This window comes from Gadus chalcogrammus, chromosome 8 (genome assembly GCF_026213295.1).
Source record: "Gadus chalcogrammus isolate NIFS_2021 chromosome 8, NIFS_Gcha_1.0, whole genome shotgun sequence".
Taxonomy (NCBI): Eukaryota; Metazoa; Chordata; class Actinopteri; order Gadiformes; family Gadidae; genus Gadus; species Gadus chalcogrammus.
This window is the reverse complement of record NC_079419.1, coordinates 26,352,213-26,370,665: the sequence shown is the minus strand read 5'-3', so window position 1 is coordinate 26,370,665 and position 18,453 is coordinate 26,352,213. Positions and strand designations below refer to the sequence as shown.

The following is an 18,453-nucleotide window of genomic DNA, read 5'->3' as shown; positions in this document are numbered from 1 at the left end:
GGTGGAACGTAAGGGAGATACCATTTCCAGAACTTGGAAGGCCGTAATAACCATAGACATATACAATGGTAATAACTAGTAGGTTATGTGAAAGACCCAGAAACACAAATATGCGACGAGGCAAAAACAAATATGCAACGCGATAATGTCCGAAAACCGGACATTATCATCAATTAATAAAACCCCCCCGGACGCCCCGGACGGGACGTAAAAAGTGGACATGTCCGGGGAAAAGAGGACGTTTGGTCACCCTATATAGTAGGCTACATTTGGAATGTTATACAAACCCTAAATAACATAACTTCTTGTTCTAACAGAAAGTCAACAGTAAACAGTTTATCATTGAAGTATTGTGATTATTTTTATTAAGCATCGAATTGATTATATTATTAATATTATTTGAAGTAGTTGTAGTAGTAGTATATTAATTGTTTGTACCACAGTATCTGAACTGTGACCTTCCAACGTGCTAGGCGGAAGCTACGCTCTGCGTCAGCCAAATGTCCCAATATAGCTGGAATATGTAGTCTTTCTTTGTTCCGCTCTTCGTTTTTAACCATTGAACCATAACATTCAAAAACTACAAATGGTCGCGAGTGCTTGTCGAAATGTTGCTCGTCTGGGCTGTATTTTATTTACTGTTTTTTAACACAGTTCAATGCGTATTTAAAGAGCTATATTGCACCATAGCAGATACATGTGAATGCGACTTTAAGCCAAATATACGAGGTAAGACAATACGCTATTTAACTAGATTCCTGTTTGACCAGACGAAACAATCTGGCTTCATCTCTGATATGTTTTCTAGCAGGGGTTTTGAGTGTTTTCTAGCAGTACTTTTGTGTGATAAGTTAGTCAAACTACGGAGATCCCACCCAGTTCACCTCGTTATAATAATTCTAATGATAACCATCCTGTTATTAAAATGGTATTTCAGTCGCAAAACCCTCTTCGTTTACCCCAACCAGACTTGGAATGGGACCTATACACCAATCTCTACGGACAACATCTAGCTCAGGACATCGTGTCCGAAGAGGTGAAGAACTTTCTGGCCAACAATAATCCCGACCGGCCGCTGGTACTGTCTCTCCACGGGGGTTCCGGTACCGGGAAGACCCTCCTCAGCTCCATGCTGGCCTCCCACCTGTACACTTCTGCGATGAGCAGCAGCTACGTCCACCACTTCATCCCCACCCTCCACTTCCCCGCCCATGAGAGAGTCAATATGTACCGGGTACGTTATATCCACTATTTACCCCCAGGTGCCTCGTTTCCACATACGTATGTTTTTCGTATCCGTGCTTCCGTAAATTTACGGAAGGAGTCGCTAGTGTTTTACGTACGGACATGAATTTATTTACGGACAAAAGATGGGGGAGCGTATGATAATGGCCGTTTATAGGAGACAGGTGTTGTGTCGAGATCTGTTTGATCGACATATACAGAGATAAAAACAAAACCAACCAGACTTGGAAAGAGATCGGTGAGGAGTTTGGCCTGCCAGGTACTTACATGTTTTGTGAAAAACATAAAAACTTTCATACGCTATCTCGGTAAAACGACGGCGAAAGTTACATTTTTTTGAACGTATATTACGGACATACCGGACAGAAATTTTACGGAGGGGAGGAAAAACGGACATTACGGAGAATCACATAGGAATGAATGGACTTTCGGTCGGAGACGGTTGGATCGCATACGAGAATGTACGTATGTGGAAACGAGGCGTAGCCATTACAAGCTGTTTCACAATCGACCCTTTAGTGACAACACACGTCTGAGTGTCCGCCCAGATGTATTATGGATAGATCCGCATACCGTTAGCCTTGGTTCAATCTGCATTAGGGTATGCTGGCAGCTTGATCTGTGGTCAATGTGACACCTGGTGGTAAAGTAGGGGCTCTGTGTTGATGTAGGTAATGGTGCGTTCGAGTATTCTCTGCAAACCGACTCGGATGTCGGATCTCGGATCTGATGCCACGCCCACACTTCAAGCGTTTTATTATTTCGCTCGGTCGTTGGAGGAAAACATGGACGCCACCCGGAAAGCTGTTGTCGCGGTAGCATTGGCAGAGGACCAGGCGATCCAATATAAGTAGGCTATAGGCCATAGTCAAGTCAAGTCAAGTCAAGTTTATTTATATAGCACATTTAAAACAACAGTAGTTGACCAAAGTGCTGTACACAAATACAATATATTTGTGTACATAGGCAGAGATACGGACGCAGTAAGGTATTGCAGTAATACGAGTGATTGAAATTACCACTTAAATCACCAAAGTGGTCCAAGCACAATGAAAACAGTTCATACTTCAAGTCACAATGGGCGCAGCCATCTTGAATTCTGTCTCGGAATTTCGTTCGGTCACCACTGAGTTCAACCGAGATGGCGAGATCGCCGTCCGAGGAAAAGGGGCATGTTTGTGCGTGTCGCTAGGCAACGTCCTCGGACCTCCGAGACGGATGGATATTAAAACGCACCATAAGAGTGAAGATACTAGTGTTGCATTTAATGCACCTGTGATTGAGGGAAAACTTGGAGTCCCTGAACCAATCAGGGAAGAGATACCTGATTGGTTATAAATGAGCCAGGACTGGACTAAAATCCTCATACTGAGGGAGGCCAGTCAACTAGTTAAATATATTCTCACACAGCATTTCTATCACTAATAGCTTATGAATTGCTAGGCATTTCTAACAAATAACATTCAGATAATGCCTCTAAAAGTGTACCTACAGCACCTTTTAAGCATAAAACCACAAGTGATTATTGCGGGCTTCTAGCTGACCTAGTCAGACATTTCCTAAGTAAACGTTTAGACATCTAGCATCTTCACCGATGCCAGCCAGGGCCCCGTGGCAAACACTCGTGAGCAAACCACGAACAGGTTGAGCTAACCTGATGCGTATCATCTTTAATTCAGGTGTGTTTGATGCTGAAAAACTTTGTGTCTTAAAGCATGATATAACTGTAATGAAGGATGAGTGTTCTAATGAGGGTGTAGACCAGGGGTCTTCAATTAAAATTGAACAAGGTCCAGTAAGTAAAAATTCCTTCCAAGAAAGGTCCGAACCTACCACGTCCTAATAGCCTTCTTTTGTCAAATACAATTAACACGGCATATTACCTTATAATTTCAGATGTATTTATTTTCAATTTCCAAATAGCTTACTTTTAACCCTGAAAAACTAGTAAGACAAAGTAACATTTCAAGTAAACAAAACAGGTACATTAGGCCTAGCCTGGCTCCGCCCGCCTAAGTACTTCCGCTCAATTTGAATTTCCCTTCAGTACTAGGTCTGGACCTGCTGTATGTAATTTGGTTTTCTGGTGCCGCCACAGCGGCCACCAATCAGCGAACAGAGGGCGTGTCTGAGAACAATGACGATAAAGTCGTACGCCAGTTTGAGTTGTAGTTGTAGGTCGGTAGTTGATTTACAATGTGCAATTTTTCCCTGATAAATTAAATTCGACGAACAAAACCTGCAGCTGTCGTTGACGGACATTTTCGTGCAGACGCGCAAGGTGTTTGGTTTGTGTACAACCTGCGCGTGATTCCCGGCGCATGACATTCGTCACAACCAAACGTTAGCGATTGGTTATGGCAGATCCAGAGTGGCACTGGGCAGATCCAATCATTTTAAACTTCAACAGACACCCGCCTTCAAGTGAGTTAACGTTTGTCAATTGATTAGGTCCAGACTCTCTGTACAAATAAAATGAAATGAAGTGAAGTACAAGAGTCTGGTAGAACCAGGCTACATTAGGCCTGCATTTCAAGTAAACATAAAAAGTGCATAAGGCCTACATGTCAAGTAAGCAGAACAGGAACACCAGGCCTACTTTTCAAGTAAGCAAAACAGTTACCCCTTCTGTAGTGACTGAGACAACCTTTGTTAGATCAATCCCCCTCATTAACAGCATCTCCTTAATAGCCTCATAAATATCTTCTCGTCTTGTGTGTGTCTCAAGTAGTGTTATACCCAACAGTACCTCACAGATCTCTTTCTTGTCTGGCTAAGGATGGGGCACTCTGAACAGCCGCATCAAGCTGTGACGTGAAGCGTCATCTGATAACATTTCAGATTTTCTGGCTGTCGTTGCAGCTCACATTGGGATTTGCTTTATTTTTTCACGCAATTCATCCCTTTGTTTACCTTCAAGTAACGTCTCGGCAGCGGCGTTCAAGCACTCCTTCACAACAGTCGTGTCACTGAAAGTTTTTTTATGTTGCCCCAAAATCCATGCAATCTTAAGTGAGCATTCATTTGCAAGTTGCTGGCCTGTAAATGAGTGTGTGAAGACACGCGTAGACCTCTCATACTGAGCTCTCAGCTCGGATATTTTCCACGCTTTTACTTCTGACTTCTGGGGATACTTATCCCCGAAGGATCTGTGTTTGGATTCGTAATGCCGCTTAGTATTCCCGCTTTTTATCAGCGCCACGGTTTCAACACATAAAAGACACAACAAAGGTTTAGTACTGCCTTGCGGGAGAATGAACATGTATTGGCCAGTCCATTCATCTTTAAAATGTCTGTTTTCGGGATCAACTTTCCTTATTTTCAAGCAAGCCATTTTCTCATTCCAAATCGCTCTTCCGGTAAACAAAAAATTTGATTGGCTATTTTTTGAGTGACGCTATGCCGTGACAGACGGAGGGAGGGGGGGAGTTTGGTGAGTGCATGATCTTCGCTCTGTGAAGATCATTGCTTTTTGCTGTTTTCCTGCTGTACTACAGACTATTCCGCCTTTCAATTTGTATTTCAGTGAGAAATTGTTGTACTAACATAATCATGCTTTGTATAGTGAAATCATAAAAAAAAATATATATATACATTAGGGGTGTAACGGTACACGTATTTGAACCGAACCGTCCCGGTACAGGCACTTCGGTGCGGTTACAGAGGTGTACCGCGGTCCGTAAATGTGGCGTGCATAGCGTTAATATGGCGAATGTAAAGGCTTGTTTTGCGGTGCGGAACTTAAAACTTGAAGTCGGAGTTCCCCCCGGACCGTTTAGCCTTATTAGGCTCGGCTCGCACGTGCGCGACCTCCGCGTAGTAGCAGTAGCAGAGCGCGATCGCGACTGTGTGTGGATTGATGTCTACTAGCGAACTGAGAGCGAACTGCATGGCGAGCGACAACAGAAAACCGGAGCTTGAAGATGCCCCCCTGTCATTTAAATCCCAAGTGTGGGAGAACTTTGGATTCCAGGTTAATTATCACAATGGGGAAAGACGAGTGGACAAGTCGAAAGCTGTGTGCAGACATTGTTCAACAGCGATCGTCTATGCAAATGGAAAAAAAACACATCGAACATGCACAAAATTTTCGCCCCCGGTACAATTTTAACGTGACAGCACCATCCAGGTGTTACTGTCACCGCTGCGAAATGAAAAAAAGTTGTTCAAACCGTTCAAACCCAGCTCCCTACACTATTTAATCAACCCCTACACCTGTCTGGGAATTCAGAACGGGCAAATGCCATCACCAGGTCTATTGGTGTTTTCATTGCCTCTGACCTACGAGAGGCAATGAAAACACCAATAGATTATCAAATACATAAGATGTGATTTAAGTTAAGGCTGCAGTTGCACTTTTATTTAATGATTGGTATTTATATTTATGAGAACTTCAGAGCTTTAGAGAGCTGCAGGAATATTTTCTTTAAACCCTTAAAGTTTACATACTCTTTGTTTACATACCAGCTTAAAGAGCCTAGACTGAGCATTAACACTGGATTTTTCATAAATTTTATGTTAGGGTTATTGGAGAATTGCTGCAGTATTTTTTTTATATTTGTTACACATTTTATTTGTATGTTTCATACTGACAGCTATAACTTTTGTGTTTAATTCGTTACTAATTAAACTTATGTTCGTTCTGTCAAGCAATCCGTTTTTTCACCATAACTATGAACCGAACCGTCCTGTACCGTACCGTGACTTCAAAACCGAGGTACGTACCGAACCGTGACTGTTGTGTACCGTTACACCCCTAATATACATACATTTTTTATTTTTTTATATTATTTTAAATTGGTCATGGGTCCGGATAGGACCGTCACTTGGTCCGGACCCGGACCGCAGTCCGCCGTTTGGAGATGCCTGGTGTAGACCATCTCCTTCTGTCTAATGAAGGATGAGTGTTAATTATGAGGGTGTAGACCATCTCCTCTATCCTAATGAAGGATGAGTGTTATAATGAGGGTGTAGAGAGCATCTCCTCTATCCTAAAGAAGGATGAGTATTCTAATGAGGGTGTAGATCTCAGTAGTTCTTTCAGTTCAGTTCACTATAACGATTTGTTTGTTTGATTCTTTCGTTTTGATTCGTTCGGTAGGTCAGATTACGTCATTTGGTGTGTGCCCCCCCCCCCGCGAGACGGCCGTGAGCATAATTTAAACGACTTCTAGGCTCTAACCCCCGTGAAAATCGAGAAGATATACTATGTACAGGTCCTTCTCAAAAAATTAGCATATTGTGATAAAGTTCATTATTTTCTGTAATGTACTGATAAACATTAGACTTTCATCTATTTTAGATTCATTACACACAACTGAAGTAGTTCAAGCCTTTTATTGTTTTAATATTGATGATTTTGGCAAAAAAGTCAAGAAAAACCAAAAATCCCTATCTCAAAATATTGGCATATTTCATCCGACCAATAAAAGAAAAGTGTTTTTAATGCAAAAAAAGTCAACCTTCAAATAATTATGTTCAGTTATGCACTCAATACTTGGTCGGGAATCCTTTTGCAGAAATGACTGCTTCAATGCGGCGTGGCATGGAGGCAATCAGCCTGTGGCACTGCTGAGGTCTTATGGAGGCCCAGGATGCTTCGATAGCGGCCTTAAGCTCATCCAGAGTGTTGGGTCTTGCGTCTCTCAACTTTCTCTTCACAATATCCCACAGATTCTCTATGGGGTTCAGGTCAGGAGAGTTGGCAGGCCAATTGAGCACAGTAATACCATGGTCAGTAAACCATTTGCCAGTGGTTTTGGCACTGTGAGCAGGTGCCAGGTCGTGCTGAAAAATGAAATCTTCATCTCCATAAAGCTTTTCAGCAGATGGAAGCATGAAGTGCTCCAAAACCTCCTGGTAGCTAGCTGCATTGACCCTGCCCTTGATAAAACACAGAGGACCAACACCAGCAGCTGACATGGCACCCCAGACCATCACTGACTGTGGGTACTTGGCACTGGACTTCAGGCATTTTGGCATTTCCTTCTCCCCAGTCTTCCTCCAGACTCTGGCACCTTGATTTCCGAATGACATGCAAAATTTGCTTTCATCCGAAAAAAGTACTTTGGACCACTGAGCAACAGTCCAGTGCTGCTTCTCTGTAGCCTAGGTCAGGCGCTTCTGCCTCTGTTTCTGGTTCAAAAGTGGCTTGACCTGGGGAATGCGGCACCTGTAGCCCATTTCCTGCACACGCCTGTGCACGGTGGCTCTGGATGTTTCTACTCTAGACTCAGTCCACTGCTTCCGCAGGTCCCCCAAGGTCTGGAATCGGCCCTTCTCCACAATCTTCCTCAGGGTCCGGTCACCTCTTCTCGTCGTGCAGCGTTTTCTGCCACACTTTTTCCTTCCCACAGACTTCCCACTGAGGTGCCTTGATACGGCACTCTGGGAACAGCCTATTCGTTCAGAAATTTCTTTCTGTGTCTTACCCTCTTGCTTCAGAGTGTCAATGATGGCCTTCTGGACAGCAGTCAGGTCGGCAGTCTTACCCATGATTGCGGTTTTGAGTAATGAACCAGGCTGGGAGTTTTTAAAAGCCTCAGGAATCTTTTGCAGGTGTTTAGAGTTAATTCATTGATTCAGATGATTAGGTTAATAGCTCGTTTAGAGAACCTTTTCATGATATGCTATTTTTTTGCGATAGGAATTTTGGGTTTTCATGAGCTGTATGCCAAAATCATCAGTATTAAAACAATAAAAGATCTGAAATATTTCAGTTGGTGTGCAATGAATCTAAAATATATGAAAGTTAAATTTTTATCATTACATTATGGAAAATAATGAACTTTATCACAATATGCTAATTTTTTGAGAAGGACCTGTAGTATAACCGAACGTCCCACCAATATTTATACCACTTGCTTACTCTCTGTATTTCATTCATGGTTTATAATTTTATTTTACTTTACATTAATTCTTCATTATTCAGGTATTACAGAACTTTCATGGTCATAAATAAAAAGTACGAACTGCAGTTTAATTTCTTTGTTTGTTCTTAAATTGACGTAGAATGGAGCAAAGACTCCTGGGATTGGGAAATGCGTTTATCCAATAAACAGATGGAGGTCAAGTCTATTTTCGAAAAATGTAGGGGGATATATGAGTGGCCCCACGTCGAATGGTATGACCCAAGATACGTCAGACAGAGAAAGCGCACATATTCGACGGTACCGCCTTGTCATTTGTTTACCCAGGTGCCATTGCAACACCATTGCTACCTCTCATTGGCTGAATCTTTGAGAACGTTGTAGACTCAATCAATATAAGTCGCGGGGAGACGAAGCTCTGTTCGTTTGTATATTTTATTTACGTGACCATATTTTTGGTTTATGTTAAAAAAAAGAATCAAAGCACCAGTTCTTCTTGTTTTGGGGAACCAGTTCTTGTCGTTCACGTTCGTGATTTGTTCGTTGTGAACGACCGACTCATCCCTAGTGTAGACCATCTCCTCTGTCCTAATGAAGGATGAGTATTCTAATGGGGGTGTAGTCCATCTCTTCTATCCTAATGAAGGATGAGTATTCTAATAAGGGTGTAGACCATCTCCTCTATCCTAATGAAGGATGTGTTATAATGAGGGTGTAGACCATCTCCTCTATCCTAATGAAGGATGAGTATTCTAATGAGGGTGTAGACCATCTCCTCTATCCTAATGAAAGATGAATATTCTAATGAGGGTGTAGACCATCTCCTCAGACTATGCAGGATGAGTATTCTAATGAGGGTGTAGACAATCTCCTCTATCCTAATGAAGAATGAGTATTCTAATGAGGGTGTACAGAACTTCTCCTCTATCTTAATGAAGGATGAGTGTTATAATGAGGGTGTATACCATCTCCTCTATCCTAATGAAGGATGAGTATTTTAATGAGGGTGCAGACCTGCGTGTTGACGCCCTCCTGCTGGCTGTAGGCGGAGCTGAAGGCGTGGGTGGAGGGTAACCTGACGGCGTGCGCCCGCTCCGTCTTCATCTTTGACGAGATGGAGCGGATGCCCTCCGGGGTGCTGGGGGTGCTGGAGCCCTTCCTTGGGCCGTCCCACGTGTTGTTCCAGACCAACTACCGCAAAGCGCTCTATCTCTTCATCAGGTGGGTGACTTACTGTGTATGCTGAGTGAGGTGTTGTATGTATTTCTTACTTTGGGTATGTGGGTCTGACCCTGTCGGTTTTTTTTATCCTGTGTGTATGTATTTGTTTCTATGTGTGTGTGTGTCCAGTACGACGGGGGAGGAGGTGATCAACAGGATGGCTTTGGAATACAGACAGGAGGGCAGGGACCGAGAGGAGATCCGGGCTTCGGACCTCCAGGACGCCATCGCCGAGGCCGTCTCCAAAACCAACTCTAGTGAGTATAGAATGTAGCTGTGATAAAGTACGGACTACATGTGACAAAAGACCAACTGCAACGGGGATAAAGGACAAACAATATATGAAGAAACACATACTGGAACTGTGTAAAAGGACAGACTAACTGAGATGAAGGACAGACTGTACCTGAGATAGACAGACTGTGGCTGTGATAAAGGAAAGATTGTAGCTGAGGTGAAGGACAGACTGTAGCTGTGATGAAGGACAGACTGTAGCTGTGATGAAGGACAGACTGTAGCTGTGGTTAAGGACAGACTGTAGCTGTGGTTAAGGACAGACTGTAGCTGTGATGGAGGACAGACTATAGCTGAGATGGACGGATTGTAGCTGTGTTGATGGACAGACTGTAGCTGAGATGGACAGACTGCAGTTGAGATGGACAGACTTTAGCTGAGATAAAGGACAAACCTTAACTGTGATAAAGAACAATCTGTATCTGTAACTGTAAGGTGTTGGTCATGTCCGGTTTTGGTTTTAGGGTGCATTGTTTGAGCTTATACCTGTTTAATTATGTCATTATGAAACGTTCTGGCAAATTGAAACATAGTTTAATGCTTATATTGGCAACTAGGGTTGATGCCAAACATAACTTTTATTGGATTAGGATTATATGCTACTTTTATCATATATATTATATTAATGATATTATGTTCTTAAATGCAGTTACTCAGCTGAGGGAGCAGGGTATGGATTGTCATGTGGGAAAGATGATTGACAATTCGGGCCACGATGCAAAAGTGGGAGTCCATTTTCACACTGTCTCAATGTCTTGGTTCATGGTTCTTTCTGAAAATGCGAGTGCTAAAGCTAACATCACAAGCACATCATGGCCGACCGTTGTCGACTTTGTAGGTTCAAGCTAAAGTCAAATTCTTTATCTTGAGATTGCAATTGAGATTGGCGAAAGTTTCAGGTTTGAATCCGGACTGGTGATGTTGTGTAATGGAATTGGTGTGTTAGCATACAAATGTTTTCCGTCCACACACAAAAGGTTTACATTTTATATTAATCCTTTTTCTAAACATCTGATGTGCCAGACACGCATATTATTACAGGGGTTGACACTAACGGTTGCCCGCTTGCCCGGGGCAAGTAAAAATGTTTGGGCAAGTTGAGATTTTTTCTTGTTGCCCGAACGGGCAAGTGGATTTTGGGTGGATGTTAATATAAAAGCTATTTATTCAAATGTTTTTAGAAACTGCAGAACAACCTTTTGTTCCGCAAAACCACACAAAATAGAAGTATTTGCAATTGATCAGCGCGCTGTCTTCTCTTCTCTCGGAAAGCGAGTTAACAGACACGCATCGCTTCAGTGCGAATATAGCCCCGCCTTCTGTCACTCACTCGCAGTGTGGTCTCTGGCAGTGATTCGCTAAAGGTTAGCCAACACAGCTAGCATCTCAGGTGCAGCACCTCCGCGAACGGTTTAGGTAGAAGTTAAATGGAGTAGTGATGGAGGAGTGCAGTTTGGAAGTACTTTGGATTGAGGCTAATTATCAAGGAAAGTCAAGAACACGGTTTTGTGTTTCATAACTGTGCGCATGCGCACAGCAATAGCGATCTTTTTCACGAAATTGGACCCTCACAAACTACTGTATATATTACATGAAAGCTGAGCCTCCACTTATTCCAACAGTCCAAACCATATCATTCTGTGACTAAAACTCGCAAATAACAACTCAAGAAGAAACGTCCCCTTTTCTTTTAACAACCAAAAATGAAGTATTACCTTTGTGATTTTTGTCCCCAAAGTTGATTCTGATCGAATAAAACCACCATAAACAGATTATCCAGTATCTGGGCCAAATTGTGCAACTTAACATGGTGTTTTGAATCAATGAATAAGAGAATGTTTCTTAGGAAATAGGTAAATTGCCTTCAATCAGAAAACATATTCTTCAGCGTGATCTAGTGGTAATGGAAACAAGACCGAGGCCCTGCTCATCGGATCCAAATCCACCCTCACTAAATCACAACACACCCCAGCTCCACTCATAATTATCGATGGATTCCCAGTACCCTTCTCCTCCAAAGTCAAGAGCCTCGGCGTCATCCTGGACAACACCCTCTCATTCGCACCCCATATTCACAACATCACCCGGACTGCATTCTTCCACCTCCGCAACATCGCCAGACTCCGCCCATCACTGACCCAATCCAGCACTGAAATCCTAGTTCACTCATTTGTCACATCACGCATAGACTACTGCAACGCCCTCCTCACCGGACTCCCCACCAAACTCATCAACAGACTGCAGATCATTCAGAACTCAGCCGCCCGGATCATCACCCGCACCAAATCATCTGACCACATCACCCCTGTCCTCATTCAACTTCACTGGCTCCCAGTACACTACCGCATCCAATACAAAACCCTACTCCTCACCTTCAAAGCTCTCCACAACCTAGCCCCCAGTTATCTCTGCGACCTCCTCCAAGAATACACTCCCTCCCGCTCCCTCCGCTCAACCTCTGCTGGACTACTATGTATCCCCACATCACGACTCACTTCAATGGGTGCCCGGTCATTCAGCTGTTCAGCACCCAGGCTCTGGAACTCCCTCCCCCCACACATAAAACAGTCAGACACCATTACAACCTTCAAGTCACAACTCAAAACTCACCTGTTCAAACTCGCACACAACGTCTAACTGATCACTGTTTTGATTGTTTTTTTTGTTTTGTTTTGTCTTGTTTTTGTTTTATTTATTTCTTATTGCTTATGTTTACTTATTTATTTATTTATTTATTTATTTTTTCCACAATGTCTTGTTTTTTTTAAAAAATGTATGATGAATATATGCTCTGTAAGGTGACCTTGGGTGTTTTGAAAGGCGCCTCTAAATTAAATGTATTATTATTATTATTATTAGTGGCCATATATTTATTTGCGAGTGTTTGGCTTGGTGCATTCGATTGCCCTGAACTTTAAATAGAGGTGTCAAGTGTCAAAATTGTAAGATATCTACCTTATTTGTGTCTCATAGTAAGACAGCGCTCCCAACTGATAACGACCAACTGATACTGATAATTATTACAGGTGGAAATGTTATCTTCCACTTATGCTGTGTTCCATGGCTTTATTCACTTTAACCAAGTATTATCCCCATTGAATATTTCACTTGCACAACTATCTTTCTTTTGGCCCAAAGATGACATTATCGCCCTTGCAGTTGTGGAGATATAATCTCTTTACTTTGGGTATGTTCTTTCCTGAAAAAAACGTTTCCCCTGATATCGAAAATGGTATAGAATATCGATCTTTTTCCAGGAATAGTGTTGAAGTTAGAAAATCCAGTATCGTGACTGACAACCCTACTAGAAACGCGATTGTGATTATTCAGTTAGAGCTACAAGAAACTTGAAAGTTAAAAAAGACATATCTTTGCTACTACCTCTGACATTTAGTGTACATTTGCATCAAATCATGCAGGTCTACATATAACTTGGCGATAGCTTGCAACTGTGGACTGAAATCACTTCATGGCACGATGTGACCGCTCGATTAATAAGTAAACAAAGAGAAGTTTGTTATTTTTTAAACACATGTGTGGAAGCTAACATTCAGCTTCAGTCTGAGCTAGGATGATTTTTCTGAGCCCCCCCAGAACCAGGCCAGGTGCCTGGCAAAAAGAGGCCCGTTCACGATTCTGATTATAATTTGGGCAAGTGAACATTACATTCGGGCAAGTTGAACCTGACCTGTACTTGCCCGATGGGCAAGTGCTTTTGAAACCTTAGTGTCAACCCCTGTATTATGTTCCACCTTTTAGCAGCTGGGTTGTGGACGCGTGGCACACCATCTGGTGGGAAAGATTACGATATGATTTGGTGTTTGACTCATTATCTAACCAGTTTGAAACATGCTGCACAGGCTTCGTCTGTGATGAAGCACATAATGTAGCTGTGATGAAGGACAGACTAACTGGTATCCCCCCCCCCCCCCAGGTGGATTCTCCGGGTCAAGTATCATCGAGGACGGTCTGGTGACTCGCTTCGTCCCCTTCCTGCCGCTGTGTCGACGCCACGTGGAACGCTGCACCCGTCAACAGCTGTGCCAGCAGGGGATGTGTGGGCGCAGTGACGTGGTGGAGGCAGTAGGGGGCGACATGCACTACACTCCCTTGCAGGAACAGTACTTCTCCATCAGCGGGTGCAAGGCTGTCCCTGCCAAAATAAACCTCTTCCTGTGACCCATTGAGAGGTGCGCTTGGTGTCTGGACTGATAGGGGAGGGGCAGGTGGCCGGGACCTGTGCCCAACCTGGGACCCAGGGCAGCAGAGCCAAAACTGTTTAGTGGGTTGTTGGTTGAGACTCTATTCCCAACCTCAAATCAACCGTTGATGGTTGAATCAAGAATTTCCCGATGAAACCTTGAACTGATGAGAGGATCAATGTGTTGTACACTAAGAGGATTTAAATTCCACTAGGATGTTTGGCTCAAGAGCAGCCCTGTTTCATACACTTCCAACCTGCAGTAGTAATGTAGTTAAACTTCTCGCATTACTTTGGCATGATTCATAATGCTAGCATTATTACTTTGCCTTACAGAGTGATTTATTGCTATGAATAAGGTATGGAAACGACATGTCTTTCATGCCACTAGGGGTCAATCAAGACTCAATGCATCTATATATTGACCTGATTATTTATTGTTTAACTGTATATTTTTATTCTACAGTCTTGGCTTGATTTGTCATTGAACATAGTTTCCAGTCCAAGGTAACTTAAAGGGAACATTACCGCTCACTCATGAGATTCAGATATATAAGTATTGACATTCACCTGCATCTGTCTTAATCTCAGCTTCTCTGTACTCCATTTTTATTATCTATATCACTGGCGTTGCAATGGTTTAATAATGACAAAACAACATAATTTTTTTCTTGATTCGTCTCTGCTTCGCACTCCATTGATCCGGTGTGTGTGATGACACACTCCAGCGATAGGAGGCTACCATTTCCTGGTTGGATTCCGACCTCTCACCCAGATGCAGGGCTAATGCCTTGTTCTATGAATAGGGGTACAACATCTTTGCCGTATTTTAATTGGTCCACTTGTGCCTTATTATAGTGCACTATTTAGGGCATCACCATTTTGTAGTGTTGAATTGGTCTACTTGATACCATAATATACTGTCAAGCAAGTGTGCTACTGATTCAACCCATCACTTGTTACCTAAATAGTGTACATAGTGCAAATAGGAAATGAGGGAATAAGTGAGCCAAAACGAACATAGCCATTGTGTTATAGGAAGGTATTACTGCACCATCAACATGTTTAGGACAAATAGGATGAATGCTATAAGAATAAAGTCCTAATTGGTCCTACTAATTTATTAATGCTGTGATTTTCATTGTTTATATTCTACTTCACCACTTTTACGACATTAGACATGTTGCCATAGTAATAGCATTAAAATCACCATTTAGAAAAGGCATTCAAACACAATTATCAGTGACTGCACCATGTAATAGTAACAACATAAAAAAAAAGCATGGCCATAGTGTAAAGCAGGTGGGAGTAATCATGTGTTAATTTGCCAACAACCCAGACGCTGAAACTAAAGTAAGATCTTCTGAAGGTTTTCAGAACAACCGGTGTTATGGGGACTTTCTGTCATTACTGGATTACTCCATTTGGATTTATATCTTTAGAGCAGTACTATTAACATCTACTTTTGGAGCTGTGTTGCTTCAATATAAAAAATTCAGTTCAGTTAATCAAGTAAATCAAAAGTGCTGAATCGATCGCTGTATTTCTACACTAGTTTCCTGTGAATGCATTCTAATGAACTTCCAAAAAAACATCCCCTAAGTAAGGAGACAAAACAAATGTATTAACCATAGGCTTACAACTAAATAGAACAGGGCCTCCTGATACTGACCTGTAGAGTAGAATGACGTTAGCGTTAGTTATGTTTTCCTTTCCCTCAAAACCAGAAGAGCAGAAAGTGATCAAGATTGGCTTCTTACGCCCCGTGCCCACTGCCTCCGTCAGTTGTCCATTGCCCATTGACTTTGCATGGGGACGGACGCGCAATGCATTGTGGATCCGTCCGTTCAGTTGGAGCGTTCGCCACCGTCAGAAAGTTGAAAAATGTTCAACTTTTTCGGCAGCGACGGTTCCGTCATCCAATCAGATCGCGTATGCAAATTTAAGCACTGTGACGCGACTCGGGCTCTGACAATACTGGAAAGCGGGAAAGCGGTTCATCTTGCCTCGCAACAAGCAGGAAGAAGCGGGAAGAACCCGGCGAACCGATTTGATTGGCTGACGGATGCATCTGCTAAACTACTCCCCCATCCGTCAGCCACGCCTTCCCACGTCCGTTGACTGACGGTGCAGTGGGCACGAGGCGTTAAGAGTGCCCCCTACACACACACACACACATGCCCCCCCCCCACATTCCTCCTCCTCTCTGAGAGGTGCTCTATTAGGCCATCAATCCACCTCCACTTTGACGTTTGAATGCGACCGGTGATCCTCAGGTGGAGCTCTTTGTCCAGCGGCCGGGGTCAGGGCGGAAGAGGTGGGGCTGATGATACAATGAGGGGAGAGGAGCGCAGAAGGGACTGTGGAATTATTTCGAGAGTATGCGTGGGGGGGAGGGGTTGTTTGAGGGCTGGTCCCCAGAGCCAGCCCTTATATCTCCTCTCTCGTCCTCACTGCTCTTTTCTCCTCCTACTTGGTAGATGTTATGTTGTGAGCGCTACGGCTAGATTGTGAAGGGGCCCTCTCTCTCATACATACTCTGACCTGATGTAGGTTTGTGTTGGTATAGGGCACTCCCCCCTGACCCTCTAATGTCCGCCACTGGCATTCCCAAGACCTGACACCAGCTGTCCAGTGTATGTTTGTGTGTGTGAGTGTGTGTTTGTGTGTTATAAGTACTATTTAGTCGTATAGCACTACAGTCATAGAACTAAGATACATTTCCTTAAGGAGCAGATAGGGTTAGATCTTAATCTAGGATGCCTACAGGTAGACTGGACATTGTCGATCAACCCAGAACCTTTCATCTGGGAGTCAAACCCCCTAACCCTATTTCAATCCTCTTCACAGTATGGGAAGAATGTAGGATACAATAGACCTCTCTGGCCGCCCTTTGTGTTAGCATTGTGGTAGACGTCTATGTTAGTGGTACTTTGTTAGTACTGTAGTAGTTAGTAGTTAGTAGTAGTTAAGTCTGCAAGAGCTCCTGTTTCTGCATGTGGGTTGGGATGGACTGAGAATTACACAAACTCCCTCACATAAGAGTTATTTTCTCTCCCATCGTACAGGGAACAACATGAACGTTTTTATCTTAAGTTATTTTTGATTATAGTGTCACTGAATGATGAGGATGTTGCAGTGACAATCTAATGCTGGGAGCTTTGAAAAAATATCAGATAATATCTAAAGAACAGCAAATATAATTGTATTATTTGTATCTAACCAATGAATAGAAACCAGATATATTACCTTGTTATTCTAAATGAAAAAACGATTATCCAAACTATGACCACATAGCGCTATACTAGCACTATTTAATGATATTGGCTAAATGACATTATCAGATATTAATAAAATGTTGTATTCATGTATACTCTTTCATGTTGTTCATTTATAAATACATACGTATAGTAGGGTAGGAAGGGGGGGAATTTTGATGTTCCCCATGCAAATTATTGTCCCGTGTATGATTTTTTCACCATCTTTTGTGTCTGTGCTTGATTTTCGGCTGTGAAAAATGAAGATTTTAAATCTACATAGATCTTGAACAATACATTCTACAGATACAATCCACCCCATTTTCTCTTCGTCTTTGTATGAAGAATTGATAGAGATGAGGATTGTCATGATTAGATAATGTATGGTGCATAAAAACTCAAATAAACACAAACAAATTTACAAAATCGGTGACATTGGATCACTGGAACTCCTCCCCTATGGACCCTATTGATATATGTTTTCTAACTTTTGTATTTTTACAGTCTTTAAGATGTCTCATAAACAAATGTTGATGTTCCCCACTTGAAATATGGTTACATGTATGTTTATTCTGGCTATATTGGTTGCCACCCTGGATTTCCCAAAAAAATAAAAAATGTACATAATCTCTTAACTGTATGAAAAATTACCATATTTTCTGTTTCATTTTGGCATAAGACATTGAGAGGGATGGGTAGTGGCATGACTGGAATATGTATGGAACATTAACTCACAATTAAATGCTAAAAATGTAGGCTAATCAATAGGCGGAATTGGGCAGAATTGGTCCAAAGAAACATCTCCCATACACCTTAAGGAGATCTTTTTCAAACTTATATTAGTATTTTATTTATTGAAACAAAACGGACAAACACACTCATATGTGTATCATTAGAATAAACTGAAATTGAAAAAGTAAAAATGTAAAAAATTTAAATGTCTATTCATCATTCAGCAGGTCTTCATAATCAATCTCTTGCTCCTCGTCTTCTTCACCATCTCCATCCATCTCCTCGGCTGTTTTCTCCAGCAAGTCAATGAGTGAAGTGGGAAGGATAGGGCCACAAGACCACACTGGTTCCAGGGTACCCTCTTCAGTCTTTTCCCAGCCTTGGCCAGGATCATGGGGCTTGGGACACCAGAATATCGGTTTGGCTGCACTCTTGTAGATGGCCAGACGGTGGTTGACACGGTTGATATGTGGGACCAGGTTGTCTCTGCAAGGTGGGAGCCGGGACAGATCCACCTTGGATCTGGTGGTAAGCGTCTCATCCTCTCCGATCATTTTCTTCAGCATGATGCTGCGCACGTTGTTCACAGATTTTTCACGGGCCTGGACATACATTACACATGTAAATGCCTCGA

The 18,453-nt window shown here is 42.5% G+C and overlaps 1 protein-coding gene across 1 annotated transcript; it reads left to right on the top strand.

The window, feature by feature from the left end:
• Positions 1-502: 502 nt before the first annotated feature.
• On the top strand, positions 503-17,711 carry tor2a (torsin family 2, member A). The gene is made up of 5 exons (XM_056595983.1): positions 503-729; positions 969-1,234; positions 9,160-9,335; positions 9,465-9,592; positions 13,564-17,711. Exons 1-5 carry the CDS (start codon positions 609-611, stop codon positions 13,806-13,808), a joined length of 936 nt encoding a protein of 311 aa, XP_056451958.1. The 5' UTR covers positions 503-608; the 3' UTR covers positions 13,809-17,711.
• The last annotated feature ends 742 nt before the right edge of the window (positions 17,712-18,453 follow it).

Bases quoted from the DNA above. Each gene is read 5' to 3' on its own strand.
- tor2a (XM_056595983.1), top strand. From the start codon at position 609: ATGTTGCTCGTCTGGGCTGTATTTTATTTACTGTTTTTTAACACAGTT. The intron at 730-968 runs GTAAGACAATAC...TACCCCAACCAG, and splicing joins CTTTAAGCCAAATATACGAG to ACTTGGAATGGGACCTATAC. The intron at 1,235-9,159 runs GTACGTTATATC...TGCTGGCTGTAG, and splicing joins AGAGAGTCAATATGTACCGG to GCGGAGCTGAAGGCGTGGGT.